This window comes from Arvicola amphibius, chromosome 9 (genome assembly GCF_903992535.2).
Source record: "Arvicola amphibius chromosome 9, mArvAmp1.2, whole genome shotgun sequence".
Taxonomy (NCBI): Eukaryota; Metazoa; Chordata; class Mammalia; order Rodentia; family Cricetidae; genus Arvicola; species Arvicola amphibius.
The window spans coordinates 72266924-72290919 of record NC_052055.2 but is presented as its reverse complement, the minus strand read 5'-3'; the positions used below and the strand labels follow the sequence as shown (position 1 = coordinate 72290919).

Below are 23996 nucleotides of genomic sequence, written 5' to 3'. Positions count from 1 at the left end.
TAAATCAGTCCCAGTGATATATCTTCACATAGTGCACAAGTATCCCACAACAGTAAAGTGCTTGCCATCCAACCACAAGGACCCAAGTTCAATCCCCAGAACCCACATAACAAAGCAGGATGTGGTGGTGTGTACTTGTAATCCCAGCACTAGGGAGGCAGAGACAGACAGATCCTCATGACTCTCTAGCCAGCCAGCCTAGCCCAATCAACAAATCTCAGGAGAGCTGAGAGGCCCTGTCTCAAAAACAAAAAAGAAAACAAAAGATGGCCAACACCTAAGCTCTAACCTCCATATGTACACAATCAAACATAAGCACACACCCATGCAGATGTAATAAGTAATTTAAATATTCATATATATGTATATGTATATAATATATATATAAAGGCAGACCTAAATACAAAGTGATTCAGAAGCAAAATAATGACAAGATATATCAGCTAACTGCAAATGAAAGAGAACAAGAGTTATAATCTTAATATTTATAGATGTGGCCAGGTGGTGATGGTGCAAGCCTTTAATCCCAGAACATGGGAGGCAGATACAGGAGGATTTGTGTGAGTTCAATGCCAGCTTGGTCTACAGAGTGTGTCCAGGACTGCAGAAAAACCCTGTCTTGAAAAACCAAAAAAAAAAAAAAAATAGATAAGGATAATGAGAGTTATAGATTATAGATAATAATGCTGTTGTATAAAACCCATTTATCCAGTAACATTGGAAATAAAAGGCCACCTGCAAATTTTGTTTTATATTTTTGGAGATGGACAATCCAAGGAGAGCACCATGTTCTCAACATGTCTGAAAAGCCAGAGATAAGTCATTAGAGAACCTTCGAGGCACAGAAACAGCAGGACAAAGCTGTGGGAAAGAAGGAACTACACAGAAAATGAGCTTCCTAAATTTATACAGCAGACCCTTGAGTTTTGCTGGATGTTAAGACATGTATGTATAGGGCGGGATGCCGGAACAATAAAGCTGTCTGTTGTGAGCAGTGCTGGCTAGTTTTATGTCAACTTGATACAAACTCACATCGTCTGAGAGCAGGGAACCTCAACTAAAAAAATGTCTTCCTAAGATCGGGTTGTAGGCAGGCCGGTAAGGTGTTTTCTTAATTGGTGACTGATGGGGGAGGACCCCCAGCCCATTCTTGGTGGTGCCAACCTTGGGCCAGTGGTCCTGGTTTCTACAAGAAAGCAAGCTGAGCAAGCCATGCAAGCAAGCCAGTAAGCAACTCCCCTCCATAGCCTCAGCATCAGCTCCTGCTCCCAGGATCCTGCCCTGACTTCCTTTGGTGATGAATAATAATATAGAAGTATAAGCTGATTAAACCCTAACTGAGATATAAGTTGAATTGTTTCCAGCTCTCGCAGAAAACTGAAAAACCCTCCTAGATCCCACCAGCTAAGTTGAAGACTCTACAGTGATTACTCCAGGCACTTGGTAGAGACTCTGAAGGGAATGGTTAGTTACTCTGAACTATCCTTAGAGAAGTCCTAACAATAGTCAAAACATCCTCAAAAGCATCACACCTTCAAAATATGAATATCAAAAGATCACACCAAACTGCAAATGATTGTCAGAATAAAGCTGAACAACTGGGCAGTGGTGGTGCAAGCCTTTAATCCCAGCACTTGGGAGGCAGAGGTAGACAGATCTCTGTGATTTCAAGGCCAGCCTGGTGTACAAGAGCTAGTTCCAGGACAGGCTCCAAAGCCACAGAGAAACCCTGTCTCGAAAAACCAAGATAAAGCTGAACAATCTTTAACAAAACCCAGACACTCAACACCATAAAATAAATGTTCCATATTCAAACAGAAATCACTAGTCTTGCCAAGAATTAGGAAACTGTGATCAGTAATCAGATGAAAAGAATCAGTCAGTAACAACAGACCCAGAAATGGCAGAAATTATTCAGCAAACAAAAATACTAACATGGCTATGATAACTATGCTGAAATAGTTAAGGAAAATGAGGGAATCAATAATAGATTTTTTAAAAAATCAGATGGGGATCAGTCAGATAGCTCAGTCAAACAAGGGCACTTGCCAACAAGAGTGACAGCCCAGGTTCCATCCCCAGGACCCACAGGATGAAGTGAGGGCCACCTCCCAAAAGTTGTTTACTCGCACACATACACATGCACACATACCTAACCACAATAAATAAATCAGTGTAAAAAGTCACATGCAACTTCTAGAAATTAAAAATATTAAGCCAGACATGGTGGCGCATAATTCCAGCATTCAGGAGGCAAAGGCAGGTGGATCTCCTTGAGTTTGAGACTATCCTGGTCTACAAAAAGTGTTCTAGGACAGCCAGAGCTACACAGAGAAACCCTGTCTTAGAAAAAAATGTACTAGTGCCAGCTGGAGGTGTAGCTCCATTGGTAGAGTGCTTCTGAAGCAAGCAGGAAGCTGTGGCTTCATTCCCAGCACCACATAAACCAGGCATGATGATGCCTAGGTCTTCCTTGACTATGTCGTGAGTTTGAGATCAACCTGATCTACATGAGACCCTGTCAAAGAAGTAAAAAAAAAAAAAAAGTCTCCAGATAAGATTTTTCAACAACCGTGTACTGAGGGAGTGGGAGCTAAATCTAAGAAACAGTAAGTAGTAGATCCAGCTCCTGAAACTGGAGCCCTTTAGCCTCCTGACACGATCAGTTGAGCAGATGACTTCCAGGTCAAATTGCCATGAAGAAAGCCCAAGTCTCCTGATTCATAGATTGGCCTCAGTACAAAAGAGCATACTAGTCTGTAGTGCTTTTTCTTTTAAAAATACAATCCCGTGCTTGGGATATAGGAAGGGTGCAGGGAAGCATATATCTTAATTAAGGGAGCCATCTTAGGGTTGTCAAGAGAATTGACTCTAGAGGGGTTCCCAGGTATCCAGGGAGATGCCCCCAGCTAGTTCCGTGGGCAGCTGAGAAGAGGGAGCCGGAAAAGGCCAGATCCTATAGCCATACTGATGAATATCTTGCATATCACCATAGAACCTTCACCTGGCGATGGATGGAGATAGAGACAGAGCCCCACATTGGAGCACCGGACTGAGCGCCCAAGGTCCTGAGGAGGAGCAGAAGGAGGGAGAACATGAGAAAGAAAGTCAGGACCATGAGGGGTGCGTTTACCCACTGAGACGGTGGGACAGAACTAACTGGAGATCACCAAGTCCAGTTGGAATGGGACTGATGGAACATGCGACCAAACCGGACTCTCTGAGTGTGGCTGACGTTGGAGGCTGTCTGAGAAGCCAAGGACAATGGCGATGGGCTTGGACTCTACGGCATGGACGGGCTCTGTGTGAGCCTTGTCAGTTTGGTTGCTCACCTTCCTGGACCTGGGGGAGTTGGGAGGACCTTGGACTTAACATAGTGTAGGGAACCCTGATGGCTCTTTGGCCTGGAGAGGGAGGGAGTGGGGGTAAGGGTGGAGGGGAAGGAAGGGAAGGGGGAGAAGGAGCGGAGGGGATGGAAATTTTTAATAAAAAAAATGAGGAAAAAAAACATAATCCCAGCACTCGGGAAGCAGAGGCAAGCAGATCTCTGTGAGTTCGAGGCCAGCCTGGTTTACAGGGCAAGTTCTGGGGCAATCAGACCTACATAGGGAAACCTTGTCTTGAAAAACCAAAATATAATATAATATATAATATAATATGTTAGAAGAACCATACTGCTTGGTATTTTATGATTTATACATATAAATATATTTACAAAAACTCAAACAGTTGGGTGGATTGCGAAGATTAGATGGTTGCTGGTATTTTAAATATTCTAGAATAGTGTTTATAAAAAAGAAAGTACAGACATGAGAAGCCTAATTGTATGTTATAGGGAATAATGAAGCATAATGAAGGCATGAGAGGTGCCAAGTAAAATAAAAAGCTTTTATTCCCCCGAGCTCTGAGGTTTGGTACTCCCACTGAATCCCAGTGTGTGAGACTCGGGAACACGCACCCACCTCACCGTACTTAAAGGAGTACAAAATAGAGAGGAGAGGTAAATAAATGCATGAGGTTCAGATGGCCAGAGCAAAAGTGTGAAATCAGGGGGCTGGAGAGATGGCTCCGTAGCAGTTAAAAGCACTGGCTGCTCTTGCAGAAGACCCTGGTTTGATTCCCAGCATCCACATGGTGGCTTGAAACCATTTGTAAGTTCAGTTCCAAGGAATCCAAAACCCTCTTCTGGTGTCTCTGGGTATTAGTCATACACATGATATCCAGATATACATGCAGGCAAAGTACCCACACACATAATTTTTTTTTATTTAAAACTATTTAATTCTATAAGCATGGAATTAGGAGCACTGAGATGGCTCAGTTAGTAACGACTTCTGCTGCCAAGTACGAAAACCTGAGCTTAGTCCTCGAGACGCCCAGAGTAGGGGAGAACCACCTCCTAACACACAGCAGGTGCGCCTCCATGCACACATCTTATGTTATTTTAGTATAAAAACAGGAATAGTCCTGTTCCAATACACGGTGTTCTGTTGGCTTTCTCTTTGGTTTTGAAGCTCCAACCAATTCCCCAGCTGCAGTCATTAAACATGCGCTTGTCTTTCCCAGAACACTCTAATGTGATAAGGCTCTTGAGAATACGGTGTTATTAGTCTTTTTGCTCCGTGTAAATGCCCCTCCTGTGCATACCCAAGCACACCTTGGAGTCTGTCAGTTAGCTGGTGTCATATGTAGAATTTGTCCCCTTCCATTGCCAGAGGCCACAGGCCCTTAACCGCTGTGTGTCTCTCCAGCTGCACTGACCCTGCTGCTGGGACACAGATGGTCCCCATGGTTTGACTGCCTACAGGCTCCTCCATGGGAGAAAAGGGTGTCATTTTCTCAGAGATCAGACCATAGAAAACTTGGTGAGAAAACTCACTTGGGAATTTGGGGAAGTGGCTCCAGTGGAATAAATGTATCAAATTTTTTCTCATAAGGAACCCTGAAAAAAAAAACAGTAAAAACAACCATAAGATTGCAATGACCTCTTCAAGCATGGAGAGCAAGCAACACGTCATCCTTTCCAAAATCACCCCACCTTCTGGTGTCTACCCTCAGATGTGGGCTTCAGAACTGCACAGGGAATAGCGTTTAATTTTTTGTTGTGTTTCATCAAGACCATTGACTCTCACGTGACTGGTTTTCTAACCATTTTCAATATAATATGACAGCTGTTTTCCTCTTAGTTGAATGACTCTTCTCTTTGATCGTATTTTCCTAAGTTCGCCTCCACATTTGATACCAACCTATATACTAGTCACTAGCAATCAGACTGGGTATGGAAGTGTTGAAGCCTTTAAGTATGTGGTAAGAGAAATCAGACCAACAAACAACCCCTTCCTTGTTTGTCTATCAGCTTTTAAAAGTACAATATAATGGGATCCATGACTTCTCTAATGTGTATCATTGGAGCTGGCTCATAGTCAACCCTCTATCACCCTCTCATACTCCCTCCCCACTGTTCCTCCTCCTTCCCCCAAATTGTTTCCTCCCAGTGATGCATTATATATAACATATATGTATATATGCATATGTGTACATATGTGTGTGTGTGTGCGTGCATGCTTCTTTGAAGTATAGTGGGGTTTTTTGTTGTATTGAGGTTGAAATTAAGGTCTTGCCTATGTCTGCACAACCAAGAAGCTCTATCCCCAGCCCCTCTTGTGTCTTGTATTATTTCAGTTCCATGGTGTGTATAGGCACAAATTAACTAAATAGGAACTTTCAAAGGAATCTTATTGCTGTCCACCCCTTTAAAAAAATAGTTTCTATACAAGGACTAGGGAAATGGGTCAGTAGGTATAAGACTTGCTATGAAAGCAATAGGACCTGAGTTTCAAGTCCCCAGAACCCACATAAAAGCCAGGCACAACTGTGTGTACTTGTAACCCCAGCACTAGGGGACAGAGACAGGCAGATCCCAGGAGCTCAGTGGCCAGCTGGCCTGGCCAAAATGTCGAGCTTTGGGTTCAGCCAGAGAGATCCAGTAAAAGCATAAGGTGAACAACAGAAGAAAATCCTCAGAGTCCTCCTCTGGCCTCCACATGCACATGCGTGAGCGAGCACACTTGCACATACAGGTGCTTATAACACACACACACACACACACACACACACACACGCACACCAAGATACATAACTAAAATAAATAATAAGTTAAGTCTTTACATACAGCAAGAAGAGACTCAATTCCTTTACAGTTAATGAGATTCCCCTGGGATGAGCACGCACTCACAGTGAGAAGTTGACAGGTGGCAGAGTTGCTCCTGCTTTGAAGAACGCCTTACTCTGCTCAGGAAACATGTATGGGTTATCCCCTGGTGTTAACATTGGGATTCCATTTCTGGGATTAATATCTGTGGGAAATGTTTGGAAACATGACACGTAAGGCTGAAACCAATGCCCCGTTCACTGTGAGCAGCAAAGTAGTCACGTGACAGTGAAGATCACACATCTTCGTGCTTAGTGTGGGAAGTTCTGTCGCCCTGCCTTAGGAAATTCAAGTCCACAGTGACATTTTCCCTACACTATGCTGTCAGATATGATTATTTTAAAACCTGGAGGGTTGAGGAAGAGAGAATAGAAAGAAGGTAAGAGCCAGAGGATAGGGGGAGTGTTGTGAAATACCCTCCCCTGGACGTGGCAGGGCTGTTGCACACATGCACTCACAGCATCTGTGCAAGATTTGCACAAGGTCAAGCCAATTAAATTTCACATAGATTGGGGGCAGCTTCTGAGGCCATAGAGCTGAGAATCTATTAGCAGTTGATAGCTGCACGGGGAGGGAGAGTCATCTTTATTTAAGAGTATGGACCCAGAAGGTTCTCCCCATTCGTGGATGACCTCACATAACCTTCAACTTCAGCCCCAGCTGAAGGTTAAAAAAAAATAACTAGAAATTTTTTTTTTTAGTTTTCAAGACAGAGTTTCTCTGTGTAGTCCTGGCTGTCCTGAAACTCACTCGTAGGTCAGGCTGGCCTCGAACTCACAGAGATCCACCTGCTTCTGCCTCCCAAGTGCTGGGATTAAGGGCATGTGACACCACCATCCAACCTAAATTTTTAAAAAATAAAAATTAAAAATAAGGTTAGGAATATGTGACGGGGGGTCTAAGAGGATGGGAGGTGGGGAGTGAGGTGAGGGTATGATCAAAATACACTTAGTGCATGTGTGAAATTTTCATAATAAATAAAACTTTATAAACACAAACATGGAGGGCTGGGAATATAGCTCACTTGGCTAGCATATATAAGGCCCTAGGTTCAATTCCCAGCACACACACACACAAAAAATGAAAAGATATCTGGCACATGCCTTTAAGCCAGCTCAGAGGCAGAGGTAGGCAAATCTCTGTGAGTTTAAGGCCAGCCCAGTCTACAGAGTGAGTTCTAGAACAGCCAGGGCTATACAGAGAAACACTGTCAAAAAAAAGAAAGACAGACAGACTGACAGACAGACAGAAAGGTGTTCTATCATTATAGATTATAAAACATTATACACAGTTATACACAAGCCAGGGATTGGTAGCACATGCCTTTAATCTGAGCACTCCAGAGGCAGAGGCAAGCTGATCTCTGAATTCAAGGCCAGGCTGGTCTGCAGAGTGAGTTCCAGGACAGCCCGGGCTACACAGAGAAATCCTATCTTTTAAACATATATATTTAAAATATATATATTTAAAATAGGATTATTTAAGATAGGATTTCTCGGGGGCTGGAGAGATGGCTCAGGGGTTAAGAGCTCTGCCTGCTCTTCCAAATGTCCTGAGTTCAATTCCCAGTAACCACATGGTGGCTCACAACCATCTGTAATGAGATTTGGTGCCCTCTTCTGGCCTGCAGGGATACATGCAGGCAGAGTACTGTATAATATATATATATATATATATATATATATATATATATATAGAGAGAGAGAGAGAGAGAGAGAGAGAGAGAGAGAGTATACAGTACTCTGCCTGCATGTATCTTAAAAAAAATATGCCGGGCGGTGGTGGCGCACGCCTTTAATCCCAGCACTCGGGAGGCAGAGGCAGACGGATCTCTGTGAGTTCGAGGCCAGCCTGGTCTACAAGAGCTAGTTCCAGGACAGGCTCCAAAGCCACAGAGAAACTCTGTCTCGAAAAACCAAAAAAAAAAAAAAAAATATTAAACACATTTCCTTGGTGGGTTTTTTGTTTGTTTGCTTGCTTGTTTGGTCCATTGGTTGGACATGCAAGGTGTGTAACTTTTGATTTTTTATTATTTTATTCTTTTGTGTATATGAGTGTTTTGTCTACATGTCTCTCTGTGTACCATGTGTGTGCAATGCCTTCAGAGGCCAGAAGAGAGTGTCAGATGCTCTGGGACTATGGTTACAGATGACTGTGATCCCAACTTCATGTACTAACTTTCTCTTTAAACACACACACACACACACACACACACACACACACAATGGGATCTAATTCATGCTGACTAACTCCTAAGCCTGGGGCCGGCCCTAGAGTGTGGTTGACATACCCACTGTCACTCCATTGAAGAAAACTGATTTCCCCTCTCCCAGCAGCTTCTTGGCTAAGGGTAGGGCTTGTGCCCACTTCCCCATCTCTGTATTGTCTGGCCTGAGTCTATGCCGGCCATGTGTATGCTGTCTAGTCTGTAAGTTTATATTCCCTTCTGCCCTGTTATGTCAAGAAAACGCTGCCTTTCTGGAGCCATCCACCACCTCTGGCTCTTCGTCTTTCTGCCCCCTTTCCCCTGAGCCTCGAGAGGAGTATATGATGGAGGGATCCCCCCTAGGCCTGAGCACTGCACAGTCTCGCTCTGCGCTGTCCAGCTGTGGTCTGTATGCTAATTCCTGTATTACTTCCAGAATGTCTCTGATGAGGACTGAGCCACGGTGTGACCTGAAGTTCTAGGTGGAACTCTGAATTCGTCGGGACAGGGTTTCGTGTAGTCCAGGCTGTCCTCGAGCTCACTATGTAGCTAAGGATAGCCTCTAATGCCTGATCCTCCTGAGGCCATCTCCCACCTGCTGGGATTAGATGTGTGCTGTCACATCTAATGTGTGCAGGGGATGGAGCCAGGCTTTGCCATGCTAGGCAAGCACTCTACCAACTGAGCACCATTTCACTCCATGATTTGTATTTTTAAAACTAAAAACAGAAAAGTGGTTATCGTGAGGTATTGAATTTGCTAAGCGTGCTGACTTCGCGACGTTCTGTTCATTTATGATGGTGGTCCTTGTGTGTAGTACTCTCGCTTCCACTCTGAGTAACAAAGAGAGTGAAATATTTGAGCGAGGAGAAGGAAATTGTATACATTCTGTATCTCAATTAAATGTCATGCACTTCCATTTCTACATGTATTTGGGTATGTAGTATATGTACATACATGTTTGTGTGTGCGCACACGTGCACATGGGTGTGCAATGTGCATGTGTGATCTTATATGTGGACGCCAAAGGTCAATGCTAGATGTTTTCCTCAACTGCTCTCTACCTTATTTTTTGACTCAGTCTCTCACTGAACTCATTTGGCTATAGAGGCTGGCCAGTGAGCTCCACGTATCAGCCTGTTTCAGCTTCCCCAGTTCCGGGGTTACAGGGACGACCACTGCATCTGGCTTTTGTGTAGGTGCTGGGGATCTGAACTCAGGTTCTTACTGTTGGGCAGTAGCCCATCTCCCTAGCCTGCACTTCCTCTGATTGGTTTTTTTTTTTTAATTTTTATCTGTATGAATGTTTTGACTACAGGTATATCTGTCTGTGTACTACATGTGTGTCTGGTGGCCTCAGAGACCAGAAGAAGGCATAGGATCCCCTAGAACTGGAATTACAGGCAGCTGTGAGCCGCCTTATGGTGCTGGAAATAGAACCAGGTCCTCTGCGAGAGCAGCCAGGGCTCTTAACCACTGAGGTGTCTCTGCAGCCCTTCATTTCCTCTCGATGAATAGGAAGTTTAGGATCTGGGCAAGGCATGGACTCCAGTAAGGATCCCACATCAGTGGCCATGCTTGCAGCTTCTCTGGGATGGCTCTTTTACCCAGATAAATCCAAGCCTCAATTTGAAAATCCATTTGTCCTTTACATGAGTTTTACAAGAGAAGTTGCTAGTTATTTCTCTTTGCACAACTTCTACAAAAACCTTATTCATCACCGAGGTGTTGGCTGCCTCCTCCTACATGGGTATTTCTATAAGAAAGTGCCATAAATGGCCCTCTGGTGCTCAGCAACCTCTTAGGATCTCTTGAGAAGTCTATTCTGCGTGAGTTGGGGCAGAGAACTCGCCCAGGTTACAAACCAAGGTGACACATGGATTTAGATATGGTATGTGTGCAACATTTCACCTTAGTTGCCTTTAATTAAGTCAAAAATAACACTGTATACTTCGTGCCAAGGCTTACTTTAAATGTACGTGACAGGTGGCATCTAACTGAAACATCCCTGATTTTCTTCGGACTTCAATGAGGCTTCTACTATAATGATGTGTAGTGACTCACTTGGTGACCTAAATGTCACATTAGCATTTCTGAGAGCTAGAGAGAGATGCAAGTGTGGATCCGCGTGCATTCCAAGCCCTTCATCAAAAGTTGTCGCCTGTGCACTGGACTCTCTGCCTTCCTGTCTTCCTGACTACTCTGTGAGCAACAGGGTGACCCTGCAGAGCTGTCCCCAGGCAGAGAAAGCAGAGCCCATGGAGCCACAACTAAGGGCTTCAGTTCATGCGTTTCATCTTTGATGGAATGAGACACATTACCATACTTCTTCTTCCCGAGGCTCTTGTCCAGTGTCGTCTCGGCCTCAGACCTCCTGTTGCCCCGGAAGACCCCATTGAAGAAGCACTGCTTTCCAACGTGGTAGGTGTGGATATTGCTGCTAAACCTCGGATAAAATGTCCACTCAGGACGGTGCCCATCTTCTGCAAGACATCAGAAACCTTCCCGTTAGCCCTGCTCCCTGCCCACAAGACAATGAGAGGACAAGATATCAAAACTCCCAGGCTCTGTTTGTCCTACAGCCTTCTCACACACGCACTCTCAAAAACATGTGTAAGCGTGTTTGTCTGCAAATATGTATGTTCACCCCAGGCATGCAGTGTCCACAGAGCTGGCGCCAGAGGGCCTGGGATCTTCCTGGAACTGGAGTTACAGGCAGTTGTCAGCCACCATGTGAGTATCAGGAACCAAATCCGAGTCCTCTGAAGAGCAGCCAGTGCTGTTAACCACTGAGCCGTCTCTCTGGTCCTCACACTCTTTTGGCTGTTAGAGACAATATCACTATGTAGTCCAGGCTGACTTGAACTCTTTTGTAGGGTCTGTGTGTGTGTGTCTGTGTGTGCACATGTATGTTCATGTAGGTAGACATGTGTGGGTGTAGGTGTGTGTTTCTGTGCAAGAGGTCAACATCAATGTCTTCCTCGTTTGCTTTTTTTTAATCTTTTTTATATTTACTTTCGTTTTTATTTGTGTGGGTGTTTTGCCTGTTTGTATGTCTGTGTACCACGTGCATACCTGGTGCCCATGAAGTCAGAGAAGGGCATTGATTCTCCTGGAACTGGAGTTAGAGATGCTGGCCACCATGTGGGTCCTGGGGATTGAACCTAGGTCCTCTGGAAGAGCAGGCAACATTCTTAACAGCCAAGCCTTCTCCGCAGCCTTTGCCATCTTACTTCTTGAAACAGGGTCTCTCTCTGGATGGAAGTTACTACCCATTTGACTAACTGGAACCTTCTTACCCTGGCCTTCGTGCTGGGATTACAGGCACAGGCTCTCACGCTCAGCTTTTTTACATGGGTGCTGGGATCTAAACGCAGGTCCTCATGCTTGTGTGGCAAGCACTTTGCCATCTTCCCAGCACCTCCACCCTATCCCACCCCAATGAAGGAAGTGCATTACTGGGGGTTATGACTTTGTCCTGCTTCCTGTCTCCACCCCCGCTGCTTCCTTTGTCTGGGTGAATGTGACCCCCTGCCTCCGGCTCCTTGACTCTCCCATCACGCTCTTTCCCCACCATTCTGGAGTCTGTCCCCTGGAACTGTAAGCTGTGATAAATCTTTCTCCCTTAGTTGTTTGTGGTTATGGTATTTTATTATAGCAGCGAAACATAACTAATCCTGGGGCTGGAGAGATGGCTCAGTGGTTAAGAGCACTGACTGCTCTTCCAGAGGACCCAGGTTCAGCTCTTGGCACCCACATGATGGCCTACAACCATCTGTAACCCCAGTTCCAGGGAATCTGATGCCCGCTTCTGGCTTCCATGGGTACCAGACAGAGACTAGGTGCTCACACATCCATGCAAACAAACACTCACATATATAAAATAATAACTCTTTTAGGAAAAGAACGAAAGCTAACAGTCACATGGCCCTAAAGCATTGCTGCGGGAAGAGGTTCTGTGATCTATGCAGCCATTGAGGGAAAATACATTGTGTACCACAACTCAGTTATTCTGCATCTGTCACTTGATGACTTTGTTCTTCTCTGAATACCACAGTGTGCTTGCACAGACCTACAAAGAGGTCAGTGTCAGCTTGATAGGGTCTGGAGTCACCTAGGAGACAAATCTCTGTGCGCATCTGAGAGAGTTTCGGGATTGGGTTAGCTGAGGTAGGAAGGCTGGGGTGTGGGCTGAATCCTGGGTTGAGCAAAAGGAGAAACAAGCTGAGCACCAGCCGTTGCCATCACCCCCATCTCCTTCCTGACTAGACACAGTGTGAGCAGCCACCTCCCACTCCTGCCGCTGCCACGTGGACTGTTGAGTCAAAACGAACCCTTCTTTGTTAAGTTGCTTCTTCACAGGTATGATAAGTAATTAGTACAGTTGCTCACTCCATGTGGTTTCTTGACATTATCAAGAGATGTCCTCCCATCCAAGTACTAACCAGGCCCGACCCTGCTTGTGGCGCACGCCTTTAATCCCAGCACTCGGGAGGCAGAGGCAGGCAGATCTCTGTGAGTTCGAGACCAGCCTGGTCTACAAGAGCTAGTTCCAGGACAGGCTCTAAAGCCACAGAGAAACCCTGTCTCGAAAAACCAAAAAAAAAAAAAAAAAAAGAGATGTCCTAAACACCATGTGTGAGGCTGCAGTATAGCCAAGCATACCGTTGTATGGTTAACTGTGTATTTTGTGCGCACATGCACACATACATGTGGGTTGCATCACCATGGTGCGGGCCCCGAGGGCAAGCGACTTCCAGGAGTCAGTTCTTTCCTTCCACCATGTGCATCCTGGGGGTCAAAACTCAGACTTAGGCACAAGGGCCTTTGCCTGCTAAACTGCCTTGCCCAGCCCCCTTAACTTCATGTAATAAGTAGAGAGAGTACGCTTTGTAATGATGGTATAGTGTCGTATTCTAAATATCTAAACCAATGGTATAGTGACTTATCATTATCAGATATGATGTGTGTGCTATGCTTTTCTTTAACTGGCCACCAGCATCACCACAGACACAGCCACATGTTAGCAAACTTATGACATCACAGGCAGTGGGAGGCTTTCACCACATCATGTTTTGGGTGAACCACTGTCATATATGCAGGCCACTGTTGGCCAAAGCTGCATTATATAACATATGACTGCTTTTCTATGTATGTATGGACGTAGGTGTACATATTTCAAAATTCAGCTCTTTACAGCTGTGGGGAAGAATATTGTTGGAGAATATTGAATAAGAGGGTTTATGTCTATACACTTCTATGTTGTTTGATATCTTTTATGGCACTTACACTAGGCCTTTCATTTATGAAAACCATATGGCCATACATATCTCCCACAAAGCCATCATGAGGACCCAAGAGGAAGCGTGCCAAATGTCTGACACTGGGCAGGGGAGGTCTTCCGGCCTCTGGAGGAAGGCCCAGGGTCTACTCACTTGTCTGTGACTTAAGCAGGCTGAGTTCCTCAGGGTATTTTTCCTTCTGGAACCCAGGCAGTGAAACTTGAGAGGAGCGACTAGACCGTGCGGAGGAAGAGGAAGAGGAGGAAGAGGAAGACCTCTGACCCATCTCCGCTGCTGTGCTGGAAGGCAAGTGGCAGGCTTAGGTTCACCTCCGTGCTCAAACAGCAATCACACTGATCGTGAACTGGCAGTACACGCGTTCTCAGCAACAGGACTAGCCTCGCTTTCTATAAAGTCCCTATAAAGTTTCTATAAAGGGTGTAGTTTACTAACTCACAACTTGAAGGTACTAAAACTTACTCAACAGATCCATGCTTTAAAACAATCAAGTTAGCTGGGCAGTAGTGGTGCTTGCCTTCAATCCCAGAGGCAGGCGGATCTCTGTGAGTTCAAAGCCAGCCTGGTCTACAGAGTGAGTTCCAGAACAGTCAAAGCTACACAAAGAGAAACCATGTCTTGAGGAAAAAAAAAGATTAGCCAGGCAGTGGTGGCGCACACCTTTAATCCCAGCACTGGCAGAAGCAGGTGGATCTCTGAGTTAAAGACCAGCCTGGTCTACAGAGTGAGCTCCAGAACAGCTAGGGATAAACAGAGAAACCCTGTCTTGAAAAAACAGATAGATGATAGATAGATAGATAGATAGATAGATAGATAGATAGATAGATAGATAATAGGTGGATAGATAGATGATAGGTAGGTAGGTAGGTAGGTAGATAGGTAGGTAGGTAGATGGATAGATAGATAGATAATAGGTAGGTAGGTAGATAGATAGATAGATAGATAGATAGATAAAGCAACTGGGTAAAAGTGTTTGCTGCTGAGCCTGAGGACCTAAGCTTGACCCCTGGAAACCCATGAGGCAGAAGGAGAGAACCAACTCTTGTTAGTTGTCCTCTAGCCTCCAGCCACACACTAAACTAATTAATTGTAGTTTTTAAAAAACAGGCTGACGAGATCACTATTCGGTTAGGAGCACTTGCTGTTTTTATAGAGAACCTGGATTCAATTTCCAGCACCCACATGGTAGCTCACAACCACCTGTAACTCCAGTTCTAAAGAATCTGATGCCCTCTTCTGGCCTCCACAGGCACCAGGCATGCATATGGTGCATATACATACATAGATATTTAAACCAATTTTAAGAAAAAACAGTCAAGGTACTAAATTCCTCATACAGTACAACATATAGAATTGCTCCATGATCCAGCAATTATATTCTTATGTGTATTCCAACAAGAACAGAAAACAGAAACTCAGGCAGGCACTTGTCTATGAGTGTGCACTGCAGAATATGAGTAGCTCTAAGCATCCGTCAATAGTCGGTGAACAAATGAAGTTCGGCTTACACAAAGGAATATAACTCAGCCTACAAAAGAGTGGAGTTCTGCAACATGCTACCACATGGGTGAGACTTGAAATAATTATTTGAAGTAAAAACTAGCCAGACAAAGAAGGACAAATCAGTATGAGTCCACTAATGCAAGGGCAGAGAGTGGCTGGAAAGTTTCTAGGAGCTAAGCCGGGCAGTGGTGGCACACGCCTTTAATCCCAGCACTCGGGAGGCAGAAGCAGGTGGATCTCTGTGAGTTCGAGGCCAGCCTGGTCTACGGAGCGAGTTCCAGGACAGGTTCCAAAACAACACAGAGAAACCCTGTCTCAAAAATCAAAAACAAAAAACAAAACAAAGTTCCTAGGAGCTAAACAGGAAAGAATTCTGCTCAAAGGATACACAGTTTGTGTTTGATTGATTGAAAATAGGCAGTGCCAAGGCTGGAGGGATGACTCAGCAGTTGAGAGCACTGGCGACTCTTCCAGAGGATCTGGGTCCGATTCCCAGCAACCAATAGGCAGCTCACAAGTGTTTGTACCCCCTGTTCCAGGAGATCTGACACCCTGACACAGACATACAAACAGGCAAAAACACCAGTGTACATAAAATAAAAATAAATTATTAAAAAAACAGATAGTGGCAGTGGTTTGCAACACTACGAATGTAATTAGTGTCACTTCGTGGTGCACTTAAAAGGGACAGAATGCCTTTGTGTTAGGTGTATTTTAAAAATTTATTTTTTTGTGTATGAGTGCTTTACTCGCAATGTAAGGGTACCATGTACCCACAGTGCCCATGGTGGCCAGAAAAAGGTGTCAGATTCCTTGGGACTAGAGTTCCTGGTGATAGTGAGCCACCTTATGGGTTCTGGGAACCAAAGCCAGGTGAGCCATCTCTGTACCCCTCTGTGCTGGAACTCTTGGGTCTTAGCCAGTGAGAGACTTCACCAAAGGACAGGGGAGGGCTCCATTCTCTTCATGTCCCCTTATGTCCTCTTACTTTTACCTGTCTTCCCGTGTTACCTGAAGGAGGCACGGGAGGTGGACCCTGGAGGTCTATGGTCTCTATAAGAGGCACGCGTGCTTCTTTATCTCTGATTTTATCTTTTATCATTTTTAAAATGACAGACCCCAGTCGGACCCGGGGCCTTGGCAGTCTGGCAAGTAAGTGTTCTATGCTGAGCTACATTCTCAGCCTTAAGAAGTTTGTTGTCTTGTTTGTTAGATTTATTTATTTATTTTCTGTATATGAGTGCTCTATGTGCATTTATGTCAGAAGAAACCATGAGATCCCAATACAGATGGTTGTGAGCCACCATGTGGGAGCTGGGAGTTGAACCCAGGTCCTCTAGAAGGGTAGTCAGTGCTTTTAACCACTGAACCCTCTCTCCAACCACATCATTGTGATCATCACCATCATCATTATTAGTGTGAGTAGGTGTGTGTGTGTGTGTTTGTATGTGTGTCTGTGTGTGTGTAGTATGTGAATAAGGGAATGTGGGAACGTGTGTCAAAGCACATGTATGGATATCAGAGGACAACTTTGGAAGAGCAGCCACAGTTCTTAACCACTGAGCCATCTCTCCAGCCCAGTTAATCATACTCTTGACAGTATCTCTTAGGATGCTCGTTCTTTATTTTCTTTCATCCTTTTGATAGTGTGTGTGTGTGTGTGTGTATGTAACTCTCTCAAGTTATCTTTTGATCTCCACCTGTTCGTAGTGGCATGCATGCACATACATGGGGGGGGGGGTAAATAAATAATAAATAAATGTTAAAAAAATACAATTTGGTCGAACTCACACAGATCATCATTGGAGGAGTTGGGATTTGAACCTAGGTAGCCTAGCTCTAAAGTTGTTGCCTAGCAGGACACACACACACACACACACACACACTTACTCTGAGTGAATCAACACTCCAGGGGGTCCTGGAGGCTCAGTGACTCTCCAACCTACTTCATCAGAAGACGAAAGACTGGTCCTTCCATCAGAGGCCATCCTGCTGGCCAAGGAACCCCTGGACTCTAGAACATCACTGTGCTTGGCACCTGCAACACAGATGTCACCATTTAAGTATATTGCTGAAATATCTGACAGCCTATTTTATTTCCTACATTACATTTTTAAAATGGGGGAAGGGGTCTGGTGAGATGGCTCGGTGGGGAAAGGGGCTTGCTGCCAAGCCTGACAACCCGAGTTCAATCCCAGATCTCACAGGTGGAAAGAGAGCCATCTCTCCAGCCCAGGTAATCATACTCTTGACAGTATCTCTTAACATGCTCGTTCTTTATTTTCTTTCATTCTGAGGGTTGTCCTCTAACCTCCACATGGGCACCATGGCAAAGCATACCTATAGGCACACCCAATAAGTAAAATTTGAAAGCAGCTAGTAATTAGTATTTACTGTGTCCTGAGGGTCGTGTTAACCCCCGCCACACACATTATCCCATCTAGCTCTTGTAAGTGCTCTTATGTGCATGCATGCATGTGCACACACACACACACACATACACACATGCATGCACACACGCACGCACGGTGAGGAAACAGGTTCAGAAGGCTATGCCCTTGCCTACATTCAGAGAAAAACTAAACATCCAGGCCCAAGCTTGTTGACAATATTGTGGTGCCAGAGTCTGAACCGCAGCCACTAATCTGGACTGCTTGTGCCTCCCCATGGCTCACCTGGTCCAGACTGCGTGTAGAGAGATCTGAAGCAGCTAGGTGTCGCTAGTCACTGTACACTGTACACTGTACACGGACACCGTGGCACAGCTCTCCAGAGAATTCTCCATCTCGTGACAGGATGGATGAGCGCAGCCGGCGACCATGGCCTCAAGAAGCGCCTTCAGAAACTTCCATACCTCACATTATTGAGCCACTCATTCACAAACATAACTTTGCCACCACTGGTATCTAAAGTAGCACCTGGCATGACTCAGATCTCAAGCAGCACTTGAATAAACAGATGCGAAGAATTATATGTAGCTCAGTTGGTAGCATGCTTGCGTGGTGTACAGGAAGCCCTGGGTGCCGTTTCCAGCACTGAAGAAAGCAGGCATGGTGGCCCATGCCTGTGATACCAGCACTTGGGAGGTAGGGGCAGGAAAATCAGAAGTTCAAGGTTAACCTCAGCTACATAAAGAGTTCAAAGAGGAGAAAAGGGGGAAAGAAGAAAATAATTCTAACCCTCCAAGCCACTGGTAATGACAAAAGAGTCCTTTAAGTCTGTGGCTATCATATGGAGAGATGAATCATTATTTTTAGTTTACTGTATGATTTATATCTTATGAAAATCAGTCTGTTCTTTACCATCTTACGTTATCATGTGCCCTGTTAAATTACTTTCTTAAGATTTATTTTTGTTAGCGAGCCGTGTGGTGACTCATCATGTAAGGCGCTGACTCGGCGCGTGCGAGCGAGTGCGTGTGTTCCCGAGTTCGAATCCCGTGTGATTCTGTCACATGTGTCGTGTCTATCCGTGTACTGCTTGTGCGAACAGTCTCTCCCACGGCTTCTTGTGGGAAAAAAAGATTTATTTTTGTTGTTGTTAATTATGTGTAAGTGTGCATGGCTGCATGCCTGCATGTCTGTATGTGTACCACATGTGTGCATGTGCTCATGGAGGCCAAAAGAGGGCATCAGATCCCATGGAACTGGAGTTACAGATTGTTGTGAGCCATCTGATGTGGATGCTGGGAACTGAACTCTTCTGCAAGAGCAGCCAGTTCTCTTACTGGCTGAGCCTCCTCTCCTCCAATTATTTATTTTAAAGGCCAGATGAATAGACATTGTATTTCTTTGTGCATAACTTCATAGAGCACAGAAGCTCAATAAACACAATGAAATCGTTTGTGATAAGAAATTTGTACAGGCGTGGTGGTGCATGCCTTTAATCCCAGCACTCAGGAGGCAGAGGCAGGGGTGATTTCGAGACCAGGCTGGTCTACAGAGTGAGTTCCAGAAAAGCCAAGGCTACACAGAGAAATCCTGTCTCGAAAAATCAAGAAAGAAAAAAGAAAAATCAAGAAAGAAAAAAGAAAAATCAAGAAAGAAAAAAAAGGAAGGGGGAGAGAGAGAGGAGGAAGAGAGAGAATGAGAAGGAAGAGGAGGAGATGGGAAGGGAGGGGAAGTGAAAGGAGTGACCACAGCCTTCTCGGGATTATGTTTTTGATTACAAACTTCGAAGGTTAGCCAAACTACTTCCTCTCTTCAAAATTCTCCACCCCATTTTCAGGTTTTCTGGAATGTGGCACAGGACTGAGGCCTGCCTGTGACAGCTACAGACTCCCAGAAGTCTGGGAACCAGAACCCAGGGCGACCTTAGGTACAATGAGGCCAGTGGTTGCCAGAGGTAGGAGCAGCTGCAATAAAGTCAAGGCCGTGGAGATGGACAGAAAAGGGACAGAGCTGTGAGGAGGGCAGAGCAGCCCCCAGCAACCAGAGAAGGAACCATCTTTATACTAGGCCACGAAAGAGCCAAAAAACCGCATATAGACTCCACTTCCAACGCAACGTAATTAGAAATCAATAATAAAGACAGCCCCAAGCGAAAACCCCACCGTAAGCTAGGGAGCTCAAACCACACTGCTGAATAATTCATCAAAAAAAAACATCATAATGGAAATGACATTAGCATCCAATGAACTTAGGTGCTATACATCAAAGCCTGCGGGGGTTCAACTAAAAGAGTAATTAGAAACTTGGATTCTTAAATGCAAATACTGTATTTCACTGAATATAGGGCCTCAAAATGCCTCTCCTGGATTGATATTTCATTTGTATTTTAATAACTAAAGCTTGCATGAAGGTCAGTGCAAAGCAGGCACACTCGTCAGCCACAGAGGCCAGGCAGTGGTGATGCACGTCTTTAATCCCAGCACTAGAGAGGATATAAGGAAGAGACAAGACAGGAACTTGCTTCATTTCAGTCTGAAGATTTCAAAGAGTTCTCTAGTGGCTTGGCTGCTTTTGCTTTTCTGATCTTCAGGTTGAACCCCAATATCTGTCTCTGAGTTTTTACTAATCGTGCTATACTGCCCTGCCCAGGCACGGGAAGAGTGCCTTCTGGACTAATGGCAGCAGTGCTCTGAGGAAGTCAATTACCCCACTGCCAGCTCACGCCACCCCTTGCTGCCTAGCTCAAAGGCTGTGGTGAGGAGTAACAAGCTTAGGATGCATTCTCTGCTCCAGAAGTTCACCATTCATTAGTAAACCTGCTCTAATGAATGCCAGATAAGCTATGCCTCTCTAAAACACTGTAGGATGAGAAAGAATGACATACTCTAAAAAAACCAAAGTGGGGATTGGAGAAATAGCCAGGGGTTAAAAGCCCTTGCTGCTCTTGCAGAGGACCTGAGTTCATTTTCCAGCACCCTCTGTAGGAGCCTCAAAACCACCTGTAACTCCAGCTCCCTCTTCTGGCCTCCATGGGTGACTACATTCATGTGTACATATCCACACACATAGACTTTTTTTGTTCGGTTTGGTTTGGTTTTTAAGACAAAGTTTTCTCTGGGTAGCCCTGGCTGTCCTGGAACTTGCTCTGTAGACCAGGCTGGCCTCGAATCAGAGATCCACCTGCCTCTGCCTTCCAACTGCTGGGATTAAAAGTGTGTGCCACCACTGTCCAGCCAAGCCATATTAATTTTTAATGGACATTTTTTTAAGACCAAAGGAAGGTTCTGGAAACCAGAAAGGAATTCATGGAGAAAAAGAGTCTGGAAGAAAGTCTATGTCTTTGGTGCGATCTGTAAAACTCGAGGAGATTTTCACATCTTTGGGCAGGAATAACACCTTCCATCAACGAAGTGTGTTCTCACACATGTCTTGGCTAATGCAAACCCCCTCTGTCTGGCAGGGGGAAGGATAAGTCAGCAAACTATGTTGGCTTAATATGGTGTGTGTTCAATAAGAAAAAACCTCAGTTCCCTACTTCCTGCTTTTTCTGCTCAACAAGCAAGCTAAGGATCTAGGGTGGGTACCTACAGCAGTAAGGAGAGTAATGGGCGTTCCCTGCTGGAAAAAGGCATGTACCCAAACATTGTACAAGGGGCTAGCTTAGCCCTTTCATCCACATGACCTGGACTCCCTGTTAAGATGAACCTTAGATGTGTCTCCTGAGAGGATATGTTGAGAATAGACCACCCAGTTAAACAGTATGGGTCTTCCCTGGCTCACCCCTGAAGTGGCTTCCTCCTTATTCCAAACAAAACTGAAAAAAAAGCCCAGAAAGTTCTGGAAGCTTAAAGCTATATTCCCAGGGATTGGGAATGTAGCTCAGTAAAGCTCTGGGTTCAACCCCAGCACTGTGTAGGACCAGATATGGTGATGCACGCCTGTAATCCCAGACTCAGGAGGTGAGAGGGACAGGGGTTCAAGGTCACCCTCCGCCACATAGTGAGTTTAGGTTAATATGAACTACATGGGACTGGGAAGGAGGGAGGAAATGGGGTTGGAGGAGTAAAGGTGGGATCCCAGCACCCTTTCCTCCTTGCTATCCTAGCCATGTTGGGCAGTTGATGGTTCAAAACCCTCCAGCTACTTCAGGACCAATTTACAGCTGAGGCCTCGGACCCTCCCACCTCTCTCTAAGTTATGAAGGAGAATCAGATATGAAGACACGGGACCTAAGAGACTGGGGACAAGGTTCCACTGGGAAAAGATGAGACCTCTCCAGTTCCTTTTGCAGCACACTGGCTACTACTGAGCTACAATCATGACACTTGAGCCTGGATTCACCCTGAACAGGTTTTTGGGAAACTGTGGCTGTCCTCTGGATTCTGTGACCTCAAGAGAACTGTGCTTCCGTCCTTCTTCCTCCACCTTAAGAGCCAGTACTGGAGTAAGAGCACTATTGTTATTTAATTTAAACCCGCCTTAGAGTGCTAACAATTTCCACCTGAAGTGCCCCAGCCAAAAAGCAGTACCGTATATTGACTAATAGCTGAGCAAGAAAAAGAATAGATGCAGACAGGCAAGCAGAATCAGACCAAAGACCAGCCTCAGTATTTATTAACCAAAGCTCAAACCTCTGTCCCCTTCACTCATTTGGAATATACTTCCCAGCTGTCTGGAGTTCCAGTCAATAACATATTTTAATCTCTGCTTTGTCTTTGTTGTTGAGACAGGGTCTCCTGCAGCGGGAGACTGACCTCAAAGTTGCTGTACAACTGAGGATGACCTTGAATTGATCCTCCTGCCGCCACCTCCTGAGTGTGGGCATTGCAGGGATGTGCATGCCAGTTTTAGCTCCTCCTTTTGACGGTATTCTCTGCCAATCAGATCTTGAATATAGACATGACTTCATTGTGTATGTCCCAAACCAGCTCCTGTATAGCTCAGACCTGGAATGTTCTCCAAAGACCCATGTTTTGAAGACTTAGTTCCCAGTCGGTCACACTTTTGGGAGATTGTGGGAGAGGAGAGATGGCTCAGCAGTTAAACACTGGCTGCTCTTGCAGAGGACTGGACTTCTATTCCCAGTACCCTCATGGTGGTTCAACGTCAGTTCCAGGGGACCCTCTTCTAACTTCTGCTGGCACCAGGCATATAAACAGTACAAATGCATGCAAACATGCAGGCAAAAATATACACATAAAATAAAGACAATCTCTAGACAGGCGGTGGTAGCACATACCTTTAATCCCAGTACTCGAGAGGCAGAGACAGGTGAATTTGAGACCAGCCTGGTCTACAGAGTGAGTTCCAGGATAGGCTCCAGCTACAAAGAAACTCTGTCTCAAAAACAACAACAACAACAAAAAAAAAACCCACAAAATATAATCTTTTAAAAACAATCATCATTTCTTGACCAAAGTGGAAATGCTTTGATCTGACATATGATGTCACTATGATATGTCACCAGAGGTCCAAAGCAAATGGACAGAAACTAAAGCCATGAGCCAAACCTGGAATGACAGAGGCTTGTAATCCCAGCACTTGAGGGCTGGAGGCTGGAGGCTGGAGAAATTCAGGCTAGCTTGGGCTACATAAGGAAGTAGCAGTGGTGTTCAATCAAAAAAAAAAAAAAAAAAAAACTATAAAGCCACGAGCCAAGGAGTTATAAGCCCACCCAGAACTCAACTGTATTTCCTGTCCACCTTGGTCATGCCCAAGTCACTGTTCTCTGGAACCTTCTCCAGCTCTCTAGTACAAGCCGCTCTTGGAATGGAAGGAAGTTGGCAGCCGGATTTGCCGTTTCCAGTACTCATGGGCTCACCTGTGCACGCGGTGATTTTAAATGAAAGAAACCGGAGACAAACAAAGGGTCTTGTTAGAAAGGCTGTTTTTCAAAACCCAACATACCCCATAAGCCTTTGAAAGGCAAGAGGCAGAGCTGGGGTCTCTTTGTAGTGTTCCTGGGTTTGAATGGCAACTCCCCTCGCCCCACCCAACCCCCAGCCGCCGCCACCTGCCCTCCCTCCCGACTCAGGGCTCCAGATACTCTTATCCTACCCCACCCCAGAGTCTCCTGAAACCTCCGAGTCCTACACCCACTTCCCAGGGAGGGGGAGCCCTTGATCTACCCTTAGACGACTCCATGGAGTTTATAGCCCAGATGAACGCACCAACTGGCAACGGAACTTCCGAATGCCAAGGATGCAAAGCGAAAGCAAGGGCGCCTACCACCGCCTGCAAGGCTCGGTCCAGGGTTGCCAGGACAACCTGCCACTTCCTGCGGGCTGGCGCGCTAGTCCTGATGCGCCTCTCTCCCAGAACCTGGCGCTCCGGCCTGGGCTGAAGATGGGGGTCTCAGGCGGAAGGGCTGAAGAACCTCAGAATTT

The 23996-nt window shown here is 45.3% G+C and overlaps 1 protein-coding gene across 2 annotated transcripts in view; it reads right to left on the bottom strand.

Moving 5' to 3' along the window:
• The window catches only part of Spats1 (spermatogenesis associated serine rich 1), a 32200-nt gene extending 8446 nt beyond the window's left edge, over nt 1-23754 (bottom strand). Inside the window, exons 1-6 of one of the 2 annotated variants that reach the window (XM_038341226.1) lie at nt 23739-23754; nt 17111-17258; nt 13853-13998; nt 10739-10900; nt 6236-6356; nt 4880-4942 (exon numbers count right to left, since the gene is read on the bottom strand). In XM_038341226.1, the coding sequence (XP_038197154.1) occupies nt 4880-4942; nt 6236-6356; nt 10739-10900; nt 13853-13998; nt 17111-17258; nt 23739-23754 (656 nt within the window). The remainder of the gene's footprint in view (nt 1-4879; nt 4943-6235; nt 6357-10738; nt 10901-13852; nt 13999-17110; nt 17259-23738) is intronic. The other variant, XM_038341227.1, reaches the window with a different exon arrangement.
• Nucleotides 23755-23996: the final 242 nt, after the last annotated feature.